Source organism: Silurus aristotelis (genome assembly GCF_946808225.1).
Source record: "Silurus aristotelis genome assembly, chromosome: 22".
Classification (NCBI taxonomy): domain Eukaryota; kingdom Metazoa; phylum Chordata; class Actinopteri; order Siluriformes; family Siluridae; genus Silurus; species Silurus aristotelis.
This window is the reverse complement of record NC_139595.1, coordinates 13,509,225-13,530,757: the sequence shown is the minus strand read 5'-3', so window position 1 is coordinate 13,530,757 and position 21,533 is coordinate 13,509,225. Positions and strand designations below refer to the sequence as shown.

The 21,533-nt window shown below is 37.4% G+C and overlaps 2 protein-coding genes across 2 annotated transcripts in view; both read right to left on the bottom strand.

The window, feature by feature from the left end:
- Positions 1-1,154: 1,154 nt before the first annotated feature.
- Positions 1,155-3,912, bottom strand: LOC310717742 (phospholipase A and acyltransferase 2-like). Its single transcript, XM_083526183.1, has 4 exons — positions 3,741-3,912; positions 3,450-3,570; positions 1,750-2,051; positions 1,155-1,659 (listed from the first exon to the last, which is right to left on the bottom strand). The coding sequence occupies exons 1-4, from the start codon at positions 3,756-3,758 to the stop codon at positions 1,570-1,572; spliced, it is 531 nt and encodes a 176-aa protein (XP_083382309.1). The 5' UTR covers positions 3,759-3,912; the 3' UTR covers positions 1,155-1,569.
- Positions 3,913-3,944: 32 nt separating this feature from the next.
- axl (AXL receptor tyrosine kinase) overlaps positions 3,945-21,533 on the bottom strand; it is a 35,585-nt gene continuing 17,996 nt past the window's right edge. The window contains exons 8-19 of the mRNA XM_083525623.1: positions 18,580-18,719; positions 17,997-18,141; positions 17,855-17,875; positions 16,147-16,276; positions 15,599-15,690; positions 10,453-10,548; positions 10,287-10,364; positions 10,071-10,163; positions 8,246-8,367; positions 7,030-7,299; positions 6,675-6,811; positions 3,945-6,570 (exon numbers count right to left, since the gene is read on the bottom strand). Coding sequence (XP_083381749.1) covers positions 6,114-6,570; positions 6,675-6,811; positions 7,030-7,299; positions 8,246-8,367; positions 10,071-10,163; positions 10,287-10,364; positions 10,453-10,548; positions 15,599-15,690; positions 16,147-16,276; positions 17,855-17,875; positions 17,997-18,141; positions 18,580-18,719 — 1,781 coding nt within the window. The 3' untranslated portion in view covers positions 3,945-6,113. The remainder of the gene's footprint in view (positions 6,571-6,674; positions 6,812-7,029; positions 7,300-8,245; positions 8,368-10,070; positions 10,164-10,286; positions 10,365-10,452; positions 10,549-15,598; positions 15,691-16,146; positions 16,277-17,854; positions 17,876-17,996; positions 18,142-18,579; positions 18,720-21,533) is intronic.

Sequence of the window (21,533 nt, the reverse complement as noted above, 5' to 3'; positions counted from 1 at the left end):
AAGACGTCATAGTTTGAAATCATGCATGGCACGGAAGGTTCCCCTGCTTAAACCAGCACATGTCCAGGCACGTCTTAAGTTTGCCAATGACCATTTGGATGATCCAGAGGAGTCATGGGAGAAAGTCATGTGGTCAGATGAGACCAAAATAGAACTTTTGGGTCATAATTCCACTAAACGTTTTTGAAGGAAGAAGAATGATGAGTACCATCCCAAGAACACCATCCCTACTGTGAAGCATGGGGGTGGTAGCATCATGCTTTGGGGGTGTTTTTCTGCACATGGGACAGGGCGACTGCACTGTATTAAGGAGAGGATGACCGGGGCCTTGTATTGCGAGATTTTGGGGAGCAACCTCCTTCCCTCAGTTAGAGCATTAAAGATGGGTCGATGCTGGGTCTTCCAACATGACAATGACCCGAAGCACACAGCCAGGATAACCAAGGAATGGCTCTGTAAGAAGCATATCAAGGTTCTGGCGTGGCCTAGCCAGTCTCCAGACCTAAACCCAATAGAGAATCTTTTCTCCGTGTTTCTCAGCGACAGGCCAGAAACCGGACTGATCTAAAGAAGATCTGTGTGGAGGAGTGGGCCAAAATCCCTCTTGCATTGTGTGCAAACCTGGTGAAAAACTACAGGAAACATTTGACCTCTATAATTGCAAACAAAGGCTACTGTACCAAATATTAACATTGACTTTCTCAGGTGTTCAAATACTTATTTGCAGCTGTATCATACAAATAAATAGTTATAAAATCATACATTGTGATTTCTGGATTTTTTTTTTAGATTATGTCTCTCACAGTGGACATGCACATACGATGACAATTTCAGACCCCTCCATGGTTTTTAAGTGGGAGAACTTGCAAAATAGCAGGGTGTTCAAATACTTATTTTCCTCACTGTACATATATTTATGTGTGTGTGTGTGTGTGTGTGTGTGTGTGTGTGTGTGTGTGTGTGTGTGTGTGTGTGTGTATGTGTGTGTGTGCGTGTGCGTGTGCGTGTGTTGTCAATCGATTTAAATATTTAATCGTGATTGTCATGAGTTAACTCATAATTAATCACAACTTAATCACACATTTTTATCTGTTCTAAATGTACCTTAAATTAATACATTACAAGTTTTTTATACTCTAATTAACATGGCCAAGGACAAATATGGATGCTTTATGCAAATGTTTGTTTATTATTAGTCAAACAATACTCGAATATATAGCATAAAGACAAGAAGGCAAAATATATACTTAAGTAATTAATAAGTAAGTAATATAAGTAATTATGGTGTTTTGAAAGATGTAAATCAAGTACACCAGGACACCAAACGGAACTTTTGCTATGTTTCCACACGGACGGTTTTAATTGCCGGAAGTGTTTACTGATTCAAAATGTTTTTTGGTGGAATTTATTATTTTATTTTATATCTGAGTATCATCATATTACACATATTTAGTAAAACTGGAGTGTTTTTGAATCTGTTTTTTTTTTAAAAGTGAAAGTAAAAGTTGCAGCTCTATTTTGCAAAACAAGCAAATCTAGAAAAGGGTGCAAATACTTGGTACAGTGGTTTCAGAATTTCACACTTAGAGATTTCCGAGTGATGATATCCTGGAAAAGCTGTGTTGTTTCCTTTTGCTCCTTATCTTTATGTAGTGGTATCTAAAAATAACACAAAAACAAAACATTTTTCGGAAATTATACAAAATATTTGACACACACACAAAAAAAAGTTAGTTATTAAGAGCCCACCTGATTGCACACAGCCACTCCATATCGGACAAATGTGGCAAAATGCTCACAATTCTGTGATAACAGGTTGTAGTCAAGCACCTCGCCCAGTAATGCATTCAGCCTCCATCTCATATCTGTGATAGAGGATGCTGGATAGTGATGGCAGCCATTGCTGATTTTGATCTGTGCTCCTTTGGGCACGGGGACAAGAGTCAGGTGCTCGCGGTGGATTTTAGTTCGTCCCAGGAGAATGCTCCCACACGAGGGGAACACTTTTTCTAATATGTGCACGCGAAACCTCCTCTGCAGTTCATTTTCATCTAAAAGATTAAACCAAATTAACCATGGCCCTTGCATTATTCACTGTTTTTTTTGTTTTGTTTTTATAATTAAAAATTTTTTTAAATAAAAATACTACTAATAATTATAATAAATGTTAAATAAAAATAATTAGCTGAATTCTTTCAATCATCCTCACTTTATTTTGATTAATGGTTGTGATAGTGGACCCACACCTAAAATGAGACACCAATCACATCATATTGCACAATTCACACATTCACATTGATTCACCCCATAGCAATTTAGCACAAGCACTCCAACTACAGGTATGTTGTTGGGAGAAAATGTCAAGACTCAGACAATAAATTGAAATTAGCATGAACCAGGATCCAGTGGACCTGACCTTGTGTGTCTCGTAATACAGTGTTGCAGGTCAGCCATAGGTACAATACAGTGTTGATAGACCAGTCTGAAGTAAGTCTGAACAAAGACAACAGCCATGTAGTCCAGACTCAAGTAGTGAATTTAGGTGTGTAATCCAATATATGTTATAGTCCTGTCTGAGCTCTAGTGGTGTAGTTCAAACTGTAGTAGAGTACAGTGGTGTAATCCAAATAGTAGTAATTTACACTAGTGTAGACTTGTCTAGGGGTGTTTCATAAATTAGTCCACTAGTAGTGCTAGTAGTAGGTTTAGTTGTGAGAGTGGGGTAAAGTAGGGTAGTGTAGTGTAGGTTAGTCTGTTAAAGATTACACTGGTGTAGACCAGTCCGGGATCGCAAGTCTAATGGTATAGTCCAGTTGGTAGTAGCGTACAGTGGTGTAGTCCAGGCTGATGCATAGTACAGTTGTGTAGACTAGTCTGAAGAGCATCTCATATCACTACCCACCTTCACCACACTCACACTATAGAACCAATGCTACATCTACTGAGGATAAAGTAGGGTAGTGTGATGTACTCCTGTCTGAGATTGTGGGTCTTACAAATACAATTGAATGGTCTAGTCAGTAGTAAAGTACAGTGGTGCAGTCCAGTCTGTAGAATTGTACTGTGCTGTAGTCCAGGCTAGTGTTGCATAGACTAGCCTGAAGAACTTCTTATACCTGGATATTTAGTAGTAGCAGTAGTAGCTCTAGTTGTGTGAGTGGAGTACATTTTGAAAGTGTGGTGTAGTCCTGTCTAAGATTGTGGGTCTACTGATGTAGTCTACTCTATATCAAAGTGTAGTAAGTGTAAGTGTAAGTTTTAGGTAGAGGGATATACCGCTAAATCACTATCTTAAACAGGACTGCAGTGCTTGTCAGTTCAGACTAAACTGAACCTCAGGAATCTACTACAGGCTACAATACCAATGTCATCACTACTAGTAAATGGTAGTCCATATATGCCAGTCTGAAGTAGTGATGTGCAGCCCCATGTTAACAATTGCTTGTTACCTGCAACTGCAAAATGAACCACTCGACCAGTTCCCACATATACACCCCAGTGTGAAAAACCAATGGGATATGAGAATTCAATTAAGTCTCCAAGCTTCCCACAGGCAATAATATCCTGTATCTGTTAGAATATAAGAAAAAAAACAGCTATGACTAAATTCAGAGGTCAATGTTGAGACAAGTTGTGATCAATTTAGGAAGTTATATGAATACATTAATAGTAAACTAAAACAAAAATCCAAAAGAAATTGTAAATAACTGATTTAAATTCGAAAGGCTGCTATAGCTTACCTGAGCAGAACAGGCCATTTCGCTTCTGTGTTGTAAGGTGGAGTATATAATCTTAACAGGAAGCTTGAAAATACGAAAGCTTACATTCAACTTTTGACCTTTGTTATTAATAAATAACCTAAGATGTTATGTAAGCAAATTGTAAAAAGTATATTCAATACAGAACATTGTGGCATCCAAATCAACAAAAACAAAAAGCGTATGCACTGTGCAGATAGCATTTATTTCATATAAAAGCGTATCAAAAACGTACAAAAACATAATAGCATCAGTAATATTATCTTGACATACATGCCTAATGCTACAATTCAAATCTTAAGACAAAATACTGGCTTTCTCAAGGCACTCTGAAGCTCACATGTGAGTGTGGAGATGGATGTAATACACATATTTGTATCAAAGTATGCACAGCCTACAATGCAAGGAGTAAAAAAAAAAAAACCCTGTCACTGACATTGTGTTATTTTTATTAAAACTGATCAAACAATTGCAGAAGCTATTTTTCAATTTTATTTGTGAAAAGAGGTGCTAAATATATGCAAATACCAGGATCATGACAGTAAAAGGCACGTGGACGGCTTAGCCTGTGTCGCTAAAAAATAATCAAAGGCTAATTTGAATATAATTTTCAGCTGTTTTTATACGAATTTACATAATTGAATATGGATTTAAAACTCTATGATAGTTGGGACATTGTAAGAAGCTCAGAGAAAAGTCTGTACCACAAAGTTCATGTCAAATAAAACTGCTTTCTGAGCAACAGTTTTTAAAACAATCAAAAGAATTTGGTGTTTGAATTTATAACACTATCAGTGACAATTTTTCATACCATTTCATTTTAAACATAAAATTACAAACCTACTCTGCACTATGAAGAATGTTGAAACAAGGAACAAATGAATGCAATAAGCGTAATAGAAGAACACACAAAAATAAATTGGGAATGATTAGTGCAACAATTTCATATATACAAAACAACAATAACAAACACAAATAATACTGTGCTTGAGTCGAGGCCGTGGTGAACCACGGCAGCACCCGGCCCGGTGTTTACGTCTTAACTATGACCTACCTAGTGCCCTGTTTGGGCTGATTTAAAACACCCCATGTTACAGAAACCATAAAACTGGTCTCTGAGATGGCATGTTAAAAAACCCAGTACCTTTGAACAAAGTGTGTACTACTTCAATCAACTACTGCCAGGTAGGTAGACAGGTAGAGTGACATAATTACTTCTAATGGTGTCCAAAGTTGTACTGAGGATTTGGTTTTGTTGAACCTTGGAACATATCTATATACATTTCTTGACTAGGTTACAAACATAGCTGGTGCATAATGACTATTTCCTCCATTTTAGATTACATAAGCCATTTGCTTTCTTCTACTTTGTACTTGATATTTTCTGTCCATGGCTTGTATTGATAGCAGGAAGTGCTTCAAGTTGGCTCGTGTTACTTTGGAAATGTTGGATTGAAGAAATCTAATACAGGCATACAGTAAACAAAAACTGTCTGAAAACAGACTCAAAGTTTTTTGATTCCCTTGTACAGATTGGCAGTGATCTGCTGGCAAGCTGCTCTAATCCCATTTTCATTGACATATCATATCGATCCATATCATTATTAAATGTCTGAAGAGCCTGCTAATACTTAAGTCACATGTGGTAATTAAGCTTGGTCTTATGCCCGCTTATTAGATATCAGTTGCTTTCTTCTAGATAATTCCACTTTTTAATCGCATTTTTTAAATAGCTTTTGACTTTCTGCAGGTGTGTGTGTGGCTTTTCAACCCAATGCCACCTCTGTGTGGGTTTCCTCCAGGGTCTCTGGTTTCTTCACACCTCCTAGAATATATAAATAGAAGGATTGGCTAATGACTTGACACCAGGTGTGACTGACTGTGTGCACGTGTGTGTGTGTGTGTGTGTGTGTGTGTGTGTGTGTGTGTGTGTGTGCATTGAGCCTGGTCATCCAAGGTGTATTCACGCCCCATTCCCAATGTTTCTAGGATCTGCTTTGACCCAGATCAGAATAAATTGGTTACTAAATTAGATTCAGAAATCCCTCAATAAAACCAGAATTAGAACCATGAGAACGGGGTGTGTAATGGGGGAAGAACGATAAGAATGCTCAATGCCAAAAAAAGAAATTACAATCCAATCTTAATCCAAGCACGACACGTTTGGAGAAACATTGGATGTAGTACAATTACGATAAATGTTTGAGGGATTTCAGGAAAAGTGTGTGGTTCCACAAAGAGAAGAGGTGTAAGTGATGGACAATGGGACAAAGGACAAATCTCTAATTGGATCCTTCTGATTAGAAGGTACAGTACCTGCATGTGTCTACTGTCTCTTATTCAGTTTAAGTGTTACTACCACATTATTCTCTTTCCACCCGGGCCCTCTCTGTCCTCAGAAGTGTTCATCTCAGAGTTTGGTACAGGAGTTGCACGGGCAGATGGTTGGAGTAATAAAGTCGGTGTTGAGCTGTTGAAATTCAGGCTTTCCAACGATTCAGCATTGAGCAGACGCTGGTTCTCGTGTTGGGGGCAAATGACATAGCGGCCTGGTTGGTGAATCTCTGCTGTTGCCACCGATTCTGTGCCCTTTAATGGCCCCAGAGAGCACATACCACCGGCTAGGTTTGGCTCCCGTCCCCCGACGGCCCCCAGCTCTCCTGATGACTCCTCCATGTTGACATAGAGGATCTCTTCAGGGTCCTGCGGATCAGGAAGCTCCTCCAGGGCTTTCTCGAGTTGGCCACACAAGACCTCAAAAGTCGGACGGTCCTTCGGGCTGAGCAACCAGCAGGAGAACATCAAGGAGTATCTGAAGGAAAGACGTTACAATATAACATAAATATGTGCACATATACACAAGTATGTTACTCCTATTAAAACATTTTATTAAAACATTTTTTAAAACACACTTACATGCTGTCCAGGCAGTCCGGAGGCTGTTTCAGACGGTTACCTTGTCTTAGGTAGTCATAGATCTCACTGTTTTCCACACCGGGATACGGAGTCTGACCTCGGGTAGCAATTTCCCACATTGTCACACCAAAGGACCACTGGCAAAAAAATTTTTTGTAAAATGAATGCCAATCAAATGCCATTGAATGTATTATTATTATTATTATTATTATTAAAAATATAAATATATAATATATGATCAAAATCAGTGTAATGTATAATGCAAATATACAAGTTATATATATTTTTTTACATTTATAAAACTATACAAATAGTATAGATTAAAAAAAATAAAAATTACTAAAAGCAGCCTTACCACATCACTCTTGGTGGTGTAAACTCTGTCTGCCAGGCTTTCAATCGCAATCCACTTGACAGGCATTTTTGAGATTCGGCCCTGTCTATAGTAATCACCATTGTAAATCTTCTTAGAGAGACCAAAGTCAGCAACGCACACGTTCATGTTCTCATTTAACATGCAGTTACGTGCAGCCAGGTCTCTATGGATAAAGTTCTTGCTGCTCAGGTACTCCATTCCTCGAGCGATATCTGTCATAAACTTCACCAGCATCTGAGATGGTAGATACTGCAAAAATAAAAATATAAGGGATGATCTTAACAAGAATGTGACTAAAATCTTACTGACGGAAACACTGAGAGGGGACGATGTATCCTTTACTTTGCATTAGGGGGCGGTAGAGTACATTCTACAATCATTTAAATTGAATTTGTTGGACTGTGATAACAGCAACATTACTGGTTCAAATAAGTTGTATAGATGTCAAGCCAAACACAATAAAAATGGTCTAATGCATAAATGCAACTTAAACATCTGATAAAGAAAAAAGTGGAAGTCTTTATGTTCATGCCTTATATAATTGAACTTATAAAAAGATTAGATCAATTTATTTCTATAGAGCTTTTTTTTTTTTTTTTATTGCTCTTTTTAGGTTCTAAAAATCTTAAGATGGTCCAGGTTTTTGATAAATATATCTGCGTTGTTTTTGCTAATGGTGTATAGTCTTATGTATGTGATTAGCAATTTTTTTACCTGAGTATATAAAGCCGAATGTTTGTAGACTTCTGACTATAAGATTTGATGTGCTTTTTGAAACATCCCATTTGACATTTAGTCTGCATTTGCTATTATAATAATCTCCAATCTTCTGGGAAGATCCTTCTACATTTTCATGCCAAAAGTGTTCAATGTGGTTGAAATCAGATCTCCATATCAGGCCAATCAATATTTTCCACTCCAACCCATGTAAACCATATCTTCATGGAGCTGGTTTTGTGCACAAGGGCACTGTCATGCTGGAACATGTTTGGGTCTTCTAGTTCAAGGGAGGTGAAATTTTTATGGTACTGAATCCAAAGACATCCTATACATTTGGGTGGTAATTTGGGTGGTAACAGTTTGGTTAAGAACCACATTTGGCTGAGAAAGTTAGGTGTCGATTTTGTGTATACTCTTGAACTCTTATGTGTGTGGCTCTATATGAGTGTGTGTGAAAAGTAAAACAGACACTTACTACAGGTGAGTCTCCAAGCCTTGAATAGAGGAGGTAGCTGTGCAGGTCACCATGTTTCATGTAGGGCAGAATCACCACAGGAGATGGAAAGCCTTCGCTCTCCACAGTCTGCAAACATACTCCTGCAATACAGACATACACACAAACATATACACATTTGATGACACATTAGTGTCCAATTGTATTAGGTACTAGCTTTACCCATAGAGTGTCATGTTATAAACCATTATAGAGTCTTTGCACTATTCTTAATATTATTTATATAAAAAAAGGCTCTTTGTAAAATGATTCTATTTTTCACTTTTAACTGTTCCTAATTGCTTCTTCTTCTTTTTTCGCCTGCTCCCATTAGGGGTCGCCACAGCGGATCATCAGTCTCCATACCCCCCTGTCCTCTACATCTGCCTCTTTCACACTAACTACCTGCATGTCTTTCCTCACCACATCCATAAAACTTCTCCTTCGCCTTCCTCTTTTCCTCCTTCCTGGTGGCTCCAAACTTAGCATTCTTCTACAAATATAACTCATGTCCCTCCTCTGCACATGTCCAAACCATCTCAAAACTGTTCCTCATTGCTAATGGCTCATAATTCATCTATGTGTGGTATATATTTCTCTAACCTTGATATATATACACAAAAGAACGTATAATTGCTGACATTACAGGGGAGGTGGTAGCTTAGTGGAAAAGCATTGGACTTGGACATTGGACATTGATGGTCATGAATTCAAACCCCAGCCACACTAAGCTACTACTCCTGGGCCCCTGAGCAAGGCCCTTAACCCTCACCTGCTCAGTTGTACGAATGAGATTAATGTAAGTGGCTTACCCTTCCTAACGCAACCCTCCCCATTTATCCAGGTTTGAAACCGGCACTAGGAGTGCACTGGCTTTTGCAACCCGGCCATTAGACGTCTATGGTTTGGTCATGTGCAGAGGATGGACATAGGGTAAATCGATAGGAGAATGCTGGGGATGGAGCCACCAGTAAGAAGAAAAGGAGGCAGACCAATGAGGAGATTTATGGATGTGGTGAGGGAAGACATGCAGGTTGGATTGAAAGAGGGAGATGTAGAGGACAGAATTACAGTGGCCGAGGACTGCACATTAACAGATCAGAAAACAAATTAACAAATTAGAAAACACTAACAAATCCGAAAACAAAATAACAAATGCAAAAACAAAATAACAAATCTGAAAACACAACGACAATTCAGACAAACCGGTAGGTATAGTTTGTGAATGGAACACCTACCGGTCATTGGATGAGACACCTGTCACTCAAGAGATACAGAAAGTATGAAATCTTATGACTTTGTTTCTTGTACATGTGTAAAGTTCTCTATTTACTTTAAACTATTTTTAATTTCGATCAATCCACCTTTAAATATAAGAAAATAACAGTTTTAATAAATAAAATAATAGTTCTCCATTCACAAACTATACCCAGCTTTTCCAGTTTGTCTGAATTGTCATTGTGTTATTGGATTTGTTCATTTGTTTTTGCATTTGTTATTTTGTTTTCGGATTTGTTAATGTGTTTTGCACTTCTTGGCCACCGTACAGAATAGTATGAAGACAGATGATCCGCTGTGGCGACCCCTAATGAAAGCAGCCGAAAGAAGAATTATGTGTATATATATATATATATATATATATATATATATATATATATATATATATATATATATATATATATATATATATATATATATAAATGTATTGTTGTTTTGGATTTTCATGCATTGTTATTTGTTTTTGTTTTTTGTCTCAAATTTATTTTAGTTTGTAGGAAAATGGTGTATCTGCTTGTGCTTTTCTTACCCAGTAGCCTCATAACATTTTGATGGTCAAACTCTTTCATACACGCAGCTTCTCGCAGGAAGTCCTCCATCTCAGTTCGTGTACAAATAGCAACTAAAAACAAGAGACCAGATTATTTTTTTAAAAAGTGTGTGAATAGAGTGTAAAACAATTACATTAATAAGGATCATGCTAATTATCATAAATTACACTAATTATCATTATAATAAAACTCACTTTTCATCGTCTTGACTGCTACTTTAAGCACTGAGTCCTCTTGAGTCAGCAAGCCTTCCATTACAGAGCCGAACTCACCTGCACACATAAACACATTCATATTATTTTTATGCCCGGAGTGTAAATGATGATGTAAAGCCATTGTAGGATGGGAATCCAGGCTTACCCTCTCCTAGCGTTTTTCCCAGGGTTAGTTTGTGTCTGTCCACCATTACATCTTGCAGCTTCTGTTTGAGTTCATCACTGATGCCCAGCGAGTTCACTGCAGAGAGAAACACACAGTGTTGACAGGCTTTGTACAGAATTGAGCTCACTTTTTTAATCCCAGATAATCCCAAGACCTTTTTATATCAAGATTTGATTCACTAGCCAACATGAGATTTGATGAGTCTCTGGGTCAAGGCAAAAACCACAAATATTAAACTTGATGATCTTAGCAACAAATCATTGGTCAGTTACTGAGCAAGAATTAAACAAATGCACTCATGAGATTTTATGTGCCCCGATTTACAGGTTTTTTTTTGTTGCATGCATCGGATTGTTTGGTGAAAAACTGAAACTAAGAAACTGCATGATTCTTTTCCAAATTGTTACCAAAAAGCTGGAGGCACTCAATTATACAGGATGTTTTTAGATGTGCCTTTGGATGCACCAAGATTTTGCATTCACTTGAATTTGGAAACCTTGGAAACTGTTCCAGCATGGCAATGCCCCTGTGCACAAAGTGAGCTCCTTGAAGATCTGGTTTACATGCTTTGGAGAGGAAGATCTTCAGTGGCCTGCTGTAGAGCTCTGATCTCATCCCTACTGAACACCTTTAAGATTAATTGGAATGCTGACTGCACCCCAGGTCTCCTCCCCCACATCAGTACATGTCTTTCATAATACCCTTGTGGCTGATGAATACATTTAACCATAAACACACTCTATCTAGTGGAATATCTTCCCAGAAGAGTGGAGGGAATTATAAGAGCAAATTGGGACTAAATGTGGAATGCAATGCTCAAAGATCACGTACCATAATTATGACTAGGTGACAATATTTTGGGCAATATGTGTATATTCACACTCATTAATAGACCAAATAACAAATCAGGTCAGATGGAGTAAATCCTGCAGGGCACATTACGCTTTATACATTTACTAAAAGTTGTAAAATCACTCCCAAACATGACATGACTTAATGTAACTGGAAAAATCTGTTCAATCTTTAAACATTCCCACAAGACAGAACAGTGAAAAGGAGGTAAGTGCCAGGGAATTGAGCCAGAATGTGATTGTCACACACTCCTACACATTGGAAACAAGAAAACTAAAACATGTGCTTCATCTTACACAGAACTATGATTTCATTTCATTTCTGTCTGTTTTTTTTTTTTGTTTCCAGATAAAGTGTTACACTGTACTTCACTTAAACCTCACACTTCAGGCGAAAAACAAGTGAGGTCAGAGGGCACGAGCCAGTCTACTGGGTTTAGCCAATTTAATTACTTACATGGGTCAAATGTTCAGGAAAGTCAGAAGTGGAAAATATGGAAGGAATAAAACAAAATGGCTGCTAAGGAAAATAATATAATAATGACAGGGTGGTGTGCAGCCATGAAGCTGCTACAACTTCAGCATGTACTAAAGTGTTACATTTTTTATTTATTCCTTACGTATTGACCCACAGGTATTGCTTCCACAGAATGAGACATTATACTTTGATACATTTATTCGTTTGTACATCTAATGCCATGGAATGTCCACAAATTAACGTTGGTCCTGTTATTAATCCCTCACCAGTCTCTTTGTTTCCCTCTCTCTAAAGGTTAATAAGAGGAAAAAATGCAGCCTTTCATGCCACCCGGCAGCACTAAAGACTTTCTTGTGTTGGAATAATCTGCCGCAAAGCACCTGGGACCGAACAGTCCTCGTATCCTTCTATAATTCTAAATATACCCATTTTCATAAAAAACTTCCCACATATCTACAATTATACAGTACATATTCTTCAAATTTGTGAATGTGGAGCATTTGTCCACGTGTACACGTGATGTTTGCCATTGTAAAATGTTTTACAACGACTCGATTACTATTAACATGTACGATGTGGTTTTTAACCAGCTAAAACAGGCATCAGAACCAAGAATTCAACAGTGCAGCAGTTTATGTATTGTGTAGGTTTGCTTAACAGCAGGAGTATAGATAAAGTCTTAATTTGATAACTTCTTTGAAAAAAAACGGTTTGAAGTAAATAACAACAATTTAACAAATGGTACAAAAGAGACTTCAATGTCATGTAATCTGACAGTGGAAATAGTGACAAAAGAATACTATATACAGTACTAGTGTATGGATTTTCACATAATTTTCACATCTTATCTCAAGAATATAAAAAGTTTTAAAAGGCAATCAAAAATTAGCTGACCCTTAACAATGGTAATTTTTATCCCAGTTCATGACCTGTTGAGAGGTGTATACTATTCCACTAAATACCAAGCCAGTTTATGGGAAAACATTCTTCCATAAATCGTAATTCTGCAATACCAACCCTGAAACATGGCATCTAAAATAAACAAATGTTGCCTTCAAGTGTGCGTTGCATAAACTATGAAGTGCCACTGTTTCATTGTGGTTGTATATATGAAATTGTATATTTTATATCTTATTTTACATTTAGTCTCTGATGAGGTCATATTCACCATTATTTAGGAATCGCTGGTTAAATATGTTTACATCTGTACATTATTTAGTGATTGATTTAGCTAATGAAAAGTTACCTAAATACCTCATATTAAATGAAGGAAGGGACTTTCAAAGAGCAATTTAAAGCAGTGGGGGTTTATCCAGATGAGTCAGATAGTTTTTTAAAGACCCATGCAGTATTCTATTATTTAAAAAAAGCTACCGTAATTTCCGGACTATTAAGCGCACCCAAATATAAGCCGCACCCACTGAATTTTACAAAGATTTTTATTTTGAACATAAATACGCCGCACCTGTCTATAACCCGCAGGTACCTACATTGAAACTAATGAACTTTACACAGGCTTTAAAGAAAGTCAGTGTCTGTTACACGGCTTGTATCTAAACAGTAGCCTACCAAGAAAGTCATTGTTCACTGTCCTCCTCCTTCCTTTCACAACAATTTCTCTCAAGAGTTTGCAGAGTTTCCCGTGCAGCTCAGTACACAGGTGAAGTGCGGTTTTTCATGCCCGGTAGTTTTCAGAGTTACGAATGATTCGAATTTCCTGTTGACAGTCCGAGTGAGCGGCAGGTCAAACGTCAGAGGAACATCATCCATATTTATGATGTGGTGCGGCCCGATACTGTGGGAGCGCATCTGATTTAATATAAAGAGTTTCATTGGTTCACCTGAACCCGTTTTGCAATTTCATTGGTCTAATGTTATGGGGTTTAGTTTTTTGTCTTGAAGCTTGTGAAACCGGGAAAAACCCAGGAAAAATCCATACATTAGCCGCTTCGTTGTTTAAGCTGCGGGGTTCAAAGAGTGGGAAAAAAGTAGCAGCTTAAAGTCCGGAAAATACGGTAATCTTTTAATTACATGTTCTGATGAATGAATTATTTGATTGTAAGGGAAAAGGTCAATTATAATTTTGTTATTGTTAATTTATTAGGTAGTTATCAATCAAAATTTTATTTGATGGTCCATGCAGTAGAACAGAACTACTTTTTTTACATGAAAAAAGTAGCACTGTAATTTGACATAAAAAGATCTTGTGGCCCATAATGCATTTTATCCTATCTTCAAGGAAACTGTCAATGACCACATCTGGTGTGTACGTGCGTATGGGTGTGCGTGCATGTGGCGATCACTAGTGTTTTCCTGCAGCTGTGAGCTCACCATAAACCTAGAGGCATGTGCGCAAGTATGTGCTCAGTCCTTACACATGCTCCTACATGCTGAGAGCAAGTGCTTGTTTGTTCTTGTGGGAACGTACACTTGCACACATGAGCAGGTGGCTATCAACAAATCTAGAGAGTACAGTATTATTTCATTCGTCTTGATCATTTAACGTTTTTTTTTTTAAGCTGAATTTCTACTCTTGCTCTTATGTTGTCAACATTCAAACTTTTTCCTCTCACCCACTTTATCACAAAGGCAAGTTAGTTCTCAAGATACTGCAGGGACACTAATATAAAGAAGGCTCTGTCTGAACTAGTGCATGCATTGACACTATGAAATGTGATGCCGACTTGTGTGTGTGCGTCTGTGAGTTTGTGTGAGTCCATTCTGGAGAGGATACAGGTGCATATCCATGATAAGTTTACAGCTTCACACTGAGGAAATAGTTTATATCTAATAAGTGCTCTTATTAAAAGCTACTGTGATATTGTTTATAACAGGGGACCCCAAACACCAGGCCACAGACTGGTACTGGACCATGGATCATTTGGTACCCAGTCTCACAGAAAAAACTTTTTAATGTTAATTTTACTCTTATGCCAATTTCCCACAATTGTATCAGTCACAGTATGTTTGTATGTATTCATAAAATAATTAAGCTCCCACTACCTTATAGTAAGTTGAGTTACATTTTCATTATATATCTAATAATTAATTCATATAATATGTAGAATAGGAATGATATGTCCATGGAAAATGTGTCTTGCAGGAAACTGTTCCGTAGTGCAAAAAAGGTGCTGGTTTATAATGTTTAGAAAATTCATCTGCTTGTGAGTGAAATTGTAATAAAAACATTAACATGCAAAAATTTCCAGCCAACTGATTCCGGAGTTACGTCAAACTACATATGCTGCATTACCTCGAAAGTGAAGAGAACTCAGAATTACTTAGAACTCAAAATAGCATTTTTTTTCGACATCCCTAGATGCCTTCATGTTAGTCTTTAATAAAAATATGGGTCACCTATGAAAAATCTAATCATATATGATGTACTATGATGGTCTGTTTAATCCAATTAAATGAAAGTTTTTTTTTACTTAACATAAACCTCCAAATCACTGCAGCACCAATATGCGAACATCTGTCAAGCAATCTATCTCAGAGCTTGAGGTTATTGCTAGCTTTCAGAAACATTCCGGCATTCCACGGTTCACGTTTTCAAAATAATACTGCTAGGCAGAAACCATACACCTTAAATATAGGGGTCAAGACTCTCACAATGCGGTGGATTCAGTTTCCGTCATGTTTGGACATGCAGAAAGATTGCAATCTCACTGCATTGCTTTTTAAGCAAAACAACAACATACTACAGATGTTGGATGAGTTAGAGGTCAGATTTGGATTTGGTCAAGCAAACTGGTGTCAAGATACAGGCTAAAGTGTAGAATGGAATATGACTCACATGTGGCTTCGTTGGTACGGCGGCTGTAGGTGCGGCGAGCTCGATAACGGACAACTAGCTCTCCACTCTCCATCATGGGTTCAAATGCCTCGCTAAGAACATACAAGTGAAACACAGCAGCAGGTTGTTAAATAAACCCATTCTATTTAAGAATTTTAAGCTTGAAAATATTCAGCATGAAAATGTAATATTGGTTAAAATACTGTATGTAAGGTAAATAAAAATATATTTAAATATATGCCATATGCTCCAATATACGTTGTCCAACATATGCTTGTTTATGTTACTTTTACATAGTGATGCAGATGGGTTCAGGTTTGACCTTAACTATTGACTAGTTTACTCAAATATGGATTAGTCAGCATATCTTAATCATTTAATCTGAAGTGGTGAAATAATTTATAAAAAAATAAAGATTTTATACGATTATATTATTCGATTATCTACAACACCCTCCTATCTCTGGAGCTAGACCTAAATGGCAAAACAACTACATCACAAAACAAGTTAAAAACCATGGGGGGTGCAACTGCATCATAAATACTCACCCAAACCGTGTTTCTTTCCGCCTCAGTTTGGCCATGTATATAGCCATGAGTAGTGCCAGACTTATAGCTATTGTCACAGCCATGACCACATACCACCAGTGCCAGGAAAGCAATGGCTCAGATAAGTGGCCTGAGAGAAGAAATAAAAGCAGGCTGATTTAGAAAAGTGGCACTGATAGAACACAAAAAGCCATTTTACGAACTGCATCTTTCGCACACTTTGGTCATCTGTAGTGTAGTTTTTTTTATATACAACCAGTAACATGTAATTTGCCTTTGATTTAATTACTATGGATATTTAATTACCAGTTTGTTACTTTTTTTTTAAAAAGAGCCCTGCTGTGTTGGAGGCCAATCATTCAGTTTCCCATATTCACAGAGCTCATTTCTTCCAGTTGGGAAGAAACTGAAGATTAAAATCAAATCCCTTGCAAGTGGGATGCAAAGTAAATTTTTGTTAGGTATACTTTAATGTACATAACAAAATTAATCTAATAAGTAAATGCTGCTGCAAGCTGAGATTCAAATATACACAATGTAAAGCTAAATAAGAGCAAATTAAATGATTAATTATTACTGTCAATTTTCATTTCAATTCATTCAAATTTGGATTTAAGATGTTATGTCCAGAGAATTTAAATATAATTAAAAGTAAATTAAAAGCAAACTTTTTTTTTAATTTTTTTAATTGGAAACAGATCCTGGTAGCAAGTTTCTTATCCCATACTGCTGCTTTTAATCTGTTGTGTTTAAATGAATTTGGAGAAAAATTGGAAAACTGAGCCAGTGTATTTTTGATAACGCTTATGTTGCTGGAGGCAGCAGATGGAAACCACTAAATTGAGTTACTTAATGAGGTGAGAACAGAGATACACCTCGTAATTTCAGGAGCACCAATATGTCACACAATATGCCATAGACTGTTAAATGGACCCTTATGAAAATAGACAGAGTGGATGAAGACTTCAGCTTTGTGTGTGTGTGTGTGTGTGTGTGTGTGTGTGTGTGTGTGTGTGTGTGTGTGTGTGTGTGTGTGTGTGTGCGTGTCTTGTGGTTGATAGCATCTCACACATTAGCTCAGTCATACTCTATTCAGGGTGTGTACCCACTATTTAATACATTTAGCTCATACTGTTTCTCCTTTCTTACTTTCTCTCCTTGCAAAACTATCCCCTTTCCTAGCCTTGTCCCACCCTGACCCCCTCCCACCTCCCCCTTTTCTTTTTCCCCTTTTTTTCCTTTCTCTCATTCCTCCCTCTGTGTCTAAGTCTCTATTATCTGTTTCATTCATGACATAGACAGTGTTCAACTAAGCTAATAGAGATGTAACACAGTGCTAAATATTTATGACTTGACCTCCTTCTATACTCCCCCGCTTTCTTTGCATTTTTTGTTCCGTTCTTGTCTCATCTCTTGCTTCCTCTTTGCACTTAGGAAACATCCCACAAAAGTAAACCCAGCAAGAAAGGAGAAGAAAGTACAAAAAGTTAGGAAAACACCAAGATCATGCAAGTGCACTAAATCACCTCCAGCTCTGTGTGTGTGTGTGTGTGTGTGTGTGTGTGTGTGTGTGTGTGTGTGTGTGTGTGTGTGTGTGTGTGTGTGTGTGTGTGTGTGTGTGTGTGTGTGTGTGTGCGTGTAGTGTGGGGTGTGTGTGTGTGGGGGTGTCAGTGTGTGTGTGTGTGTGTGTGTGTGTGGGCCCACTTACCTGCTGAAACTGGTTTGCTGTCTGTAAACAACAAAGAAAATTATTACTTAGCATATAAAATATAATTTTCACTACTCTGAATTAGAATGGAAATGCTGCGTTCATCCTTTTTTTTTAAATACTCTCAATCCATGCCTCATACCTGTAGGGACAAAAGACAATGTCTGCATCTTGGTCCAGGGTCCGTATCCCGCCCCCGTGTAGACACACACCCTGAAGGTGATGTTTGATAAAGGCAATGACATGTTGATAGTCAGCTCTGTTACCACACCTGTGTCCAACAGGACCTGATGGACAATGAAAGAGAGACAGCAGAACTTCAGGACATCATTAAAGCCTGGTTCAGTGCATACAATGGAATAATACTAGAATAAACCTTCTCTTATGCGACTTTAAATGTAAAAAAAAAATGGATCTCATGCAACAAAGCAGATGTGGAACATATGCTGGAATATTTTTACAGACTGAGTTGTTAAAATAATTTTCCTTATCCATGTCAAAGTGAAGTATAAAATCCAGTGGACATGAAACATGAGACATGACACACACCAAATGCCTGGAGTAAAGAATAAAGTTAATATTACACTTAATGTGTTTTATTCCTGAATTTGCCAACAATGTTTAATTAAACAATGACCTGTTATACTTTTAACAGTTCTTTTATCTATTTTATCTATTAACAGTTACATTGAGGAATGCCCATGTGTGTGTATGTGTGTGTTCACCTGTTCCTTATTAGATGTGTTGTATTCAATAATGTAGCCCTTAAGCTCTCCATTAATTTCGCCATCAGGTTCAGCCCAGCTGATGAGCAAATCTGTCCCGTTCAGCATAGCTGTGATGTTCACCGGTACACTGCCTGGAACTAAACACACACACCATAAGTTCAGTCATAAGTCTGATATATTAACTACCTGGAAATCAACATAAGAATTATAAGCTATTATATTCGATACATTAGCCTTAGTAATGGATTATGGGGTGTTATTAAGATAAAATAAGGAGAAAATAGTCAAAACAACAACCTAATATCTTGAAATAATGATATATTCAATCAAACAACAACTCATTTTGAAATAACTTGTTATTAATCCATATTACTTTTTAAACAATCTCGTATTAATTGTATTAGCGTTCCCTTGTAGCTACACTTAATTTTTATACACTTATTTTTTATACACTTATAACTTCCTGATATTATAGGTGCACTGTGTGTATCAACTTTATTATATTACATATTTAATGGTCTAAACAAACCCATTTAAAAAATTAACAAAAAATAAACTCGAGTTTCTTTTCTTGAAAGCATACTATGACTTAAGAACATTATGAAACAAGCACACATTTGCCTAAAACATGTTTTCAACTTCCTGAACTACCTTCAAAGATTGTGCTATGCTAATATGAAGCCAGTTTAGCAAATGTGGTCAGATGCTTTAGTACTAGCTTGCTAGCTAAGTGTATTAAGTCTAACACAGTCAGTGCCAAGCTTTGATTAAGTTGTTATGTCAGTTTATGTGCCATGGTGAAACAAAACTCATGGTAAAACAAATTTGTCTAATTGACTATAATGAACATGCCATTGCTAACATTTTCGTTAACAGTGATGTTAATGAAAGATTAATGATAGATAAAAGATTTGGCCAAAATGCATGTACGAGCCATAATGAGGCTCTGCTTCATCAAACAGTTTGATATTTACGTCAGGAAATGCAATATGTACTGTATATTATTTTATAGTTTAATTTAAAGCTCTCTTATATTGTTGTTAATTTCCAACAGCTTTATAAATACTTGCTCACAATACTGGTACTGTTCAGCCATTATACTGCACATCGTATTCAGTTATTTTCTCAACTGTGATTCATATGCTATAAATAACAGTTCGAGCAGAAAAAATTATCAAGTGTTTGTACAATATGCAAAATGTGAAGACGTGTGTGTTTCTCATGCATACAAAGAAACTTCATTAAAATAAAGTAAAAAATTGGTTAGGGTTAGAAAATACCAAAACAATAAGAAATGACGTTAAAAAAAATGATTAGACATTAGGCAAAAGTTAAGATGTAAAACATGGGTACAGAATAGTTTTGTCTTGATTGTGATCTGTTATTTAAACATTTATTAAATATTAACTAAGTAAGCTGCTGCGTTATTTCCACACACCCAAGAGGTGTTTTCCAGATGTTTGCGTGTTTGTTCCAGCTGTGAGGACGTGGTATCTGAGAATTCAGAGAACACAGCTTTATTGGAGAAAACAGTACGTTGGTAGAGTAAAGAGTAAAGAGAGCAAAGAGTAAAAAATGTCTAACAGAGGGCATTAGGTTGATTGAGAGCAAAGTCACCCACACACACACACACACACACACACACACACACACACACACACACAGACTCACACAAGGCTCTGTCTCTTTCTGTCAACCCCCCTTTTTTTGCCGTCCCTCTTTTTATTTTTCCCTTTTGTACCCTGTCCCTTTTCTTTCCCACTCCCTGAGTCTTTGCTCCACAGCACAAGGAGAAAAACTCACGCTGGCAGCCATAAAAGACCAAAGATCAGGCAAGAAGTAAAAAAAAACAACATAAAAAACCCTGCCTGAATAACAGACCAGCACATAGCAAAGTGTGTGACTGTATATGTGAAAGTGTATATACAAAGAGGTTTAGTTAAGTAACATTTTCTTTCCTTCTTCCCACTTAAAAACATACAGCATGTTTCGTTTCCTTGTTTCGCACATCTCCTAGAGAACACACTCTCCCATGTCGCAGTGCTCTGGCTCGTTCTGGACGTGGTACGGTTTTGATGATGCTATCAGGCAGCATTTCGTGCCTGATTGTTTCCACATGTGGATCTGGCTGAACGCTAGCAAAACAACTGAAATGTTTTTAAGCCAGAATCTCTTAAACATTCATTCCTTCAGTTTAACTCTCACAACACGCACTTTGCTCTTTCTTGCCAACCCGAACACACCCAGTCTTCCTGTCTTTGAGCACAAGCCCAACACAAACCCCCACCCCCGCCACCCCACCACCAAATAAGCAAGACTAATAAGAAGAGTATAAGAAAACATGGGAAAAACAAGCAAGACATTTGAATATATATATATATATATCACAAAAGCTACAATCTTTTTTAGAATATATGAAGGATTTATATTATACTACTGTGAGACCTCGCACTGAGATTTGTGAGTCATATTTTCTCTCACCAACCATTTTCAAAAAAAGAGCAAAAAACCATGGCACCCTCATTGGAAAAGCAATCGGCTAAACTGAAGCGTCAGTGTGTACTCGGCCCATATTAGTCAGGATTGAGAACAAAACAAACGCTTTTTAACAGCAGCCATCCATCTGTGATTTCCATCCTAGACTGAAAAACCTGGCTTCAAGCATGTTCCTGCTCACCGTTAGTGCACACCGCTAAGCAGTTACAGACGGCTGAGGCTTTAAATGAGTCAAACGTTTCCCAGTGAGCCCGGCACCACACCAGCGCCTTGCACTTTACGAGGCCAGAACCTTGTTTTTAGCCTCCCTGCAATTAGTCACAAATCAGTGCTGTTTGCTGTTTGTAGCCGCAGTCGTTTCAGTAAGAAAAGCGAGAGATCAGGTTAAGTGACTCACATGCAGATGTGCTTTAAATATTCCTATGGTCAAGTGGTTGGAGCTAAAAGAATGCTGA